Source organism: Mercurialis annua, linkage group LG7 (genome assembly GCF_937616625.2).
Source record: "Mercurialis annua linkage group LG7, ddMerAnnu1.2, whole genome shotgun sequence".
Taxonomy (NCBI): Eukaryota; Viridiplantae; Streptophyta; class Magnoliopsida; order Malpighiales; family Euphorbiaceae; genus Mercurialis; species Mercurialis annua.
Window position 1 is genome coordinate 35,905,887 of NC_065576.1, and position 5,511 is coordinate 35,911,397.

Genomic DNA, 5,511 nt, shown 5'->3' on the forward strand with positions numbered 1-5,511 from the left:
TAATATTGATTTTAATATAATGTATCTAATTTATAGAATTTTGATTAATCTTAATATTAAATTTTAAGATAGTAGCATCAATCAAACAGCTCAAATAATTACACTTGTTTGTATTCATGAAAATTCTTGCCCAACAAGACAAAATAATGTACAACTAGCGATAGTGTTTTTATTATCAAATTATTGTGAAGTCGACAATGAGATATGGAAATTGGTTTGTGGGATGTTGAAAGAAATTGACACAAGTTTGAATTCTAGAAAGGATAGAAAAATCGTCACATTATTATTTTATTTATTGTATAAACTGCTAACTTGCTCCCTTAGAAAAAGCCTAATTTTAGTCACGCAATTCATTCTTAAAGAAGAAAGTTGATGAAATTAATAAATTTATCCTACAATTTGGTCCTACAAAACTATATTTATAATTAATTATATAATTTAATTAATAAAAGTAAACTAAAATTATGACAAATTAACTCCGTAACCAGTGGCGGAGCCACATTGTGGATAGGAGGGGCATTTGCCCCTCTTATTTTTTCAAAATTATAAAATTTTCAAGCATTTTTTTTAAAAAATTAACGTGTTGTTTAGATAATTAATACATATTGACCCCCTTAATTATATAAAAAAAATTAGATTATATATATCATATAAAATTCTTTTCTATTTTGCCCCTCTTAGTTTCGATTTCTGGCTACACCACTGTCCGTAACTTAATTAGTTTTAAGAAAAAATAATTCATATTTAAAAAAAGAAATTATAACTTTTTGATAACAATGATATAAAATTTGATAAAAGTTTCATAGACAAATTTTTTAAAATCTTATGAAATTTTTCAAATTATAAACTAATCTATCATAACAGTAAATTAAAGGATTATACATAATTTATTTTCATAAATTAGACTATTCATCTTTTTATTTAAGGTTAATTATAAACTAAATCATGAATTTTAGCGTGATTTGCAATTATAACACGAATTTTAAAACTTGGAGCCAGTTATCAACTTTCATTTTTTGGCAAATTGGAACACCAACCAATTTTATAACTACAAAAATACTGAGGTGGATTTATATTATTATGTCCACGTCGACGTATTGTTTAGCAAACAACGCCATTCTCAGCAGCAGCAACATCCCCGACGTCTTCCAACCTTCATGGTGCAACCTCCACATCCCTTGGTGATCATTCAGTTGTTATCTATTTCAAGAATTACCCTGAGAACTGGATTTTTAACGTTATTGAGAAACTATTCTCCAAGTTTGATATTCACGACAGAGTAACCCTAGTTCGCAGGAGAAACAGACTATCAAGGAAGTTTGTCTTCCTCCGAATCGTCGATGACATAAACATAGAGAGAGATTAAGGACATTGAATCAGCTATTCATTGGACCTTGCAGGGTTCGTGCTTTTCGTGCAAAATTCCCAAACCCTATTGCTAAACCCATGCAATGTAACTCTTCAACAGCTCCTACCAAAACCCTAATCACAAGGATTTCCTCTCCAAGAATAATTCATTCTCTACCTCATGCGATTCCAGGTTGTATGCCTAAGTTGTCACAAACAAGCCTTTGTTCCATGAAGCTACTAATAGTGTGCCAAATTTGAAATCCAATGTGCTGTTTCTATCGGTTGCTAGCATGGATAAACAAATGATAATTCATGACTTGATGAACGATCTTGAAATTGTTATCGAACCAATTTCGTTTCTTAGAGCGTATATTATGATTCGCTTTCATTCTGTGGCTTATTTGGCTCGTTTCAAGAAGGATTTTAACAATTATAATTCTCTTTTCCCGACAAATATCTTGTGGGAGAATTATAATCCTTCGAATGAGAGATTTATTTAAGTGTCTATTTTTGGTGTCACTATTTTGGCTTGGTCAGAGGATTTTTTTTTCTTTTCATCACCAACAATTTAGGTAAAGCTATAGCTGTCCACCCTTCCGTTTTGTCGATGGATCGTATGGATACTACTTCAGTTCTGGTTTCGGCAGCCTTTGAACGTATTGAATGCAAGATTCCTATTATGATTTAGGGTGAGTCTTATCTTATCCATGTTCATGAAACAAAATTTCCAGTGGTAACAACAGCTCTTCGAAAGTGGTAACTGATTTATCAAATGACGACTCATAGTCATTTTGTTCTTCTCCTATCGTTCTAGCAGCAAAAAAGTCCATTTCAACAACAATTACCAGTCCTTCCCTCCAAAATCCATCACAGAATCGTAGAAGGTATGCTCTATCACCTTCTTTTACTGACATTCGATCAAAAGGAACATAATTGAATTGCAGTCCCAATGATAACACTAAGATAGCAAAAACGTTTCATACTGGAGTAAAATTGGGGATGTTGAAACATCAATATGAGGTTCAAATAGTAGAGCTTATTCTGAATATTATTGTAAGGGATTCAGGTAATCACTCTAGAAGTGATCTTACTCCAGGTCAGTTTTTTTAAAGATTAGCTCTCTTAATCTTATTACATGGAATTATCATGGCCAATTTCGCAAATAATGTGCTATTTGTTATTTTTGATCAATATATATTGGTTATTCTGGGATTAATTGAAACCAAATAAGAATCTATGGATATTTTTTTTTGTTTGAAAATTATGGCCGATTTAGACTTTGGTTTTTGTTACTCAGATTCTATGGGTTCTTCGGGAGGCTTAGCATTGGAGTTCCAATTTGATTTCCATACCAGAATTGTAGCCATGAACAGATGGATTGTTTTAGACTTCGATTGATTCTCTTTTCCGATCAGGTTTTTGCTTGTTTACGCTCCAAATTGTCTGTCTAAGAGATTGGTTTTGTGACAAAATATTATTCTTGAGTTGATTTGCGACAGTATGTGTTTTGTTTTGGGAGAATTTAATGAGATACTTGATCCCTATGAAAGAAAGAATTTTATTGCGTTTTCTAACTCAATGTTGGCTTTCTCTCATTTTATTAATGAAGCTAAGCACTTGGAGATTCCTTTGCATGGGCGTTTCTTTTTACTTGGAAAAATAGACTTTCTAAGTCTAAAATTGACAGATGTTTTGTAACACCATCTGTTCTAGAGCATTGGCTGAATGTCAAGCTTTAGGCCCTTCCCCGCTCCTTCCCAAATCATGTTCCTATTTTTCTTTCTTCTACATCCCGTTTCGACTAGTGCCCGAGGCCTTTTAGGTGTTTGAATGTGTGGTGGGATCATCCGAATTTTCTTTATTTCTTGGAGAATTGTTGGTGATCTCTCCTCTTTGGTTGTTAAAATGACAGAGTTCCGCAAGCTTATTTCTTCCTGGAACAAGAACATCTTTGGGGAACTGAACTCGAAAATTGCTGAATTAATCAAAGAATTTTGGATACTGAGAGAGAAGCTGACGTTAGAGATTTTACAGTTGTGGATTTTTCTACCCTTTCTTCCTACCAAAGTGAGCTATTTATTTTTCTAAGCAATTAGAAAAGGTTTGACTGCAGAAATCAAGGCTGAATTTGAACCTTTTAGGAGACAAAAATACCTTATTCTTTCATTTGGCGGCTTCTATTCAAGCTAGAAATAATCAAATTTCTGAGATTTCTATAAATGGGGTTCGCCATTCGAATCCTGCAGACAGAACAGTCCAACGCTAATTCTAATTATCTAGGTCTCTATAGAAAAGGTTTGCTAGTTCCTTTTTCCCTCAGCTCTGTTCAGTTAAATTTTCTAAGGCTTCCCAGAATGCTTCTTTATCTTCATATTTTTTTTGGAGGAATTAACATAGATGGTTATGCATTGCGATGATAACAACGCTCTAGGCCCGGACAGATTTAAATCTTTCTTTTACAAGCGTTTTTGGGAGCATATTCAGGGAGATATATTTCGGCTCCTCCATTATTTCTACTATTTGGGTAATTTTCTTGCGAGGCTCAACACGGCGTTTTTGATTCTCATTCCTAAATTGAAAGGTGTTTATAAAAGCCTGTCGCCCCATCAATCTTATCAATGGTATTTTTGAGTTTATTTCTAAGATTCTTGCGAATATGCTAGCTCCAGTTTTGCCTTCAATTAACTCTAACAATCAATTTGGTTTCATCAAAGGTCGAAATATCCAAGAGTCTAATTCCATCGCTTCAAAAGTTATTCACCTTATTTCAAGGCGCAAGGAATCAGCTATTATCATCAAGCTGTATTTTCAAAAAGCTTGTGATAGTGTTTGTTGGACTTTCCTCCTAGAGACTATGCGTATGATGAACTTTGATAGTAGGTGGATTAATTGGATTTCAAATCTTCTTAATTTATCTCAGATTTCAGTGTTAGTTAATGGATCTCCTTTTTAAAATTTCTTTATGGAGAAAAACGTGCGTCAGGGGGACCCTTTATCTCTTATGCTTTTTGTCATCGCAGCCGAGGGGTTTAAAGCTATTATCGACAAGGCTAACGATTTGCATCTTCTAGAGGGTATATCTATAGATGGTTTTCAGACTCTTTATCTCTACTGCAGTCTGCAGATGTTACTCTTATATTTCTCCCCAATGACTTGGTAATGGTTAGTAATCTTCTCTGTATTCTTCGCTATTTTGAATTTCTTTCCAGTCTTCGTATTAATTATTAGAAAAGTTCTATCATTGACTTGAATATGTCAGATTAAGATATTACAAATGCGGCTTCTAATCTCAGTTGTGAGATAGACATGTTACCTTTTACTTACCTTGGTCTTTCTCTAGCTGGAAAAAACTTGGGTGTTTCTCATTTTAATCCGATTATGCAAAAATTTACCTCTCATTTGGCCCTTTGGAAGGGTAATTTATTGTCTCCAGCAGGCTGGTTAGTGTTGATAAAATCAGTGCTTTGTAGTCTCCATGTTTATTCGATGTGTTGCTTCGCTATTCCTTCAAGTGTTTTATCTTCCATGGATAGATATGTGAAAAACTTTCTTTAGTCGGGATCGGCTACTTCTCGTTGTATTTGTAAGGTTGCTTGGAAAGATGTTTGTCTACAGACTTGCTTTCTTGGTCTCAACATTCCTTCTTTACGAGTTAGAAACCAAAGCTTACTCCTTAAATGGGTTTGGAAGCTTTTATCGATTGATAGAGATTCACTTTGGTATTCAGTTATTAGATCTTGATTAAACTTGCATTCTTGGAATGACTAGATTAATCCTTTAAATCGAGCTTTGTCTCCTCTCTGGAAGGGCATTCGGAAAATGTGCATCTTAAATGAAGATACTTGGAATGTATTCTCATCTGACATAAGTTTTAAACTCAAAAATGGTTCGGATATCATTTTTTTGTCGAGACATTTGGCTTAAAGATAAGATTTTTGCTCAGATTATCAAAATCTATTCAAATTAAAAAAGTAGGCAACAGCCACCGTTTCTGACTTTGTGAGTTCCTCCAACAGCGATGGAGTGTGGAATTTCCAGTGGAGAATGCATCTTTGGTTGGGCGAGGCTAAGTCCTTTCATCGTCTTCAAGCTCAGCTGCAGTGTGCCTCCGTTTCAAGCCAACGGGATTTAGCTATTCAGTGCGGCAGAAATTCGTTCTCA

General features: G+C 34.2%; 1 protein-coding gene across 1 annotated transcript; it reads left to right on the forward strand.

Annotated features, from left to right (window-relative positions):
- The first annotated feature begins 3,747 nt into the window (after nucleotides 1–3,747).
- LOC126657109 (uncharacterized) lies at nucleotides 3,748–4,303 on the forward strand. The gene is made up of 2 exons (XM_050351740.1): nucleotides 3,748–3,931; nucleotides 4,014–4,303. Exons 1-2 carry the CDS (start codon nucleotides 3,748–3,750, stop codon nucleotides 4,301–4,303), a joined length of 474 nt encoding a protein of 157 aa, XP_050207697.1.
- The last annotated feature ends 1,208 nt before the right edge of the window (nucleotides 4,304–5,511 follow it).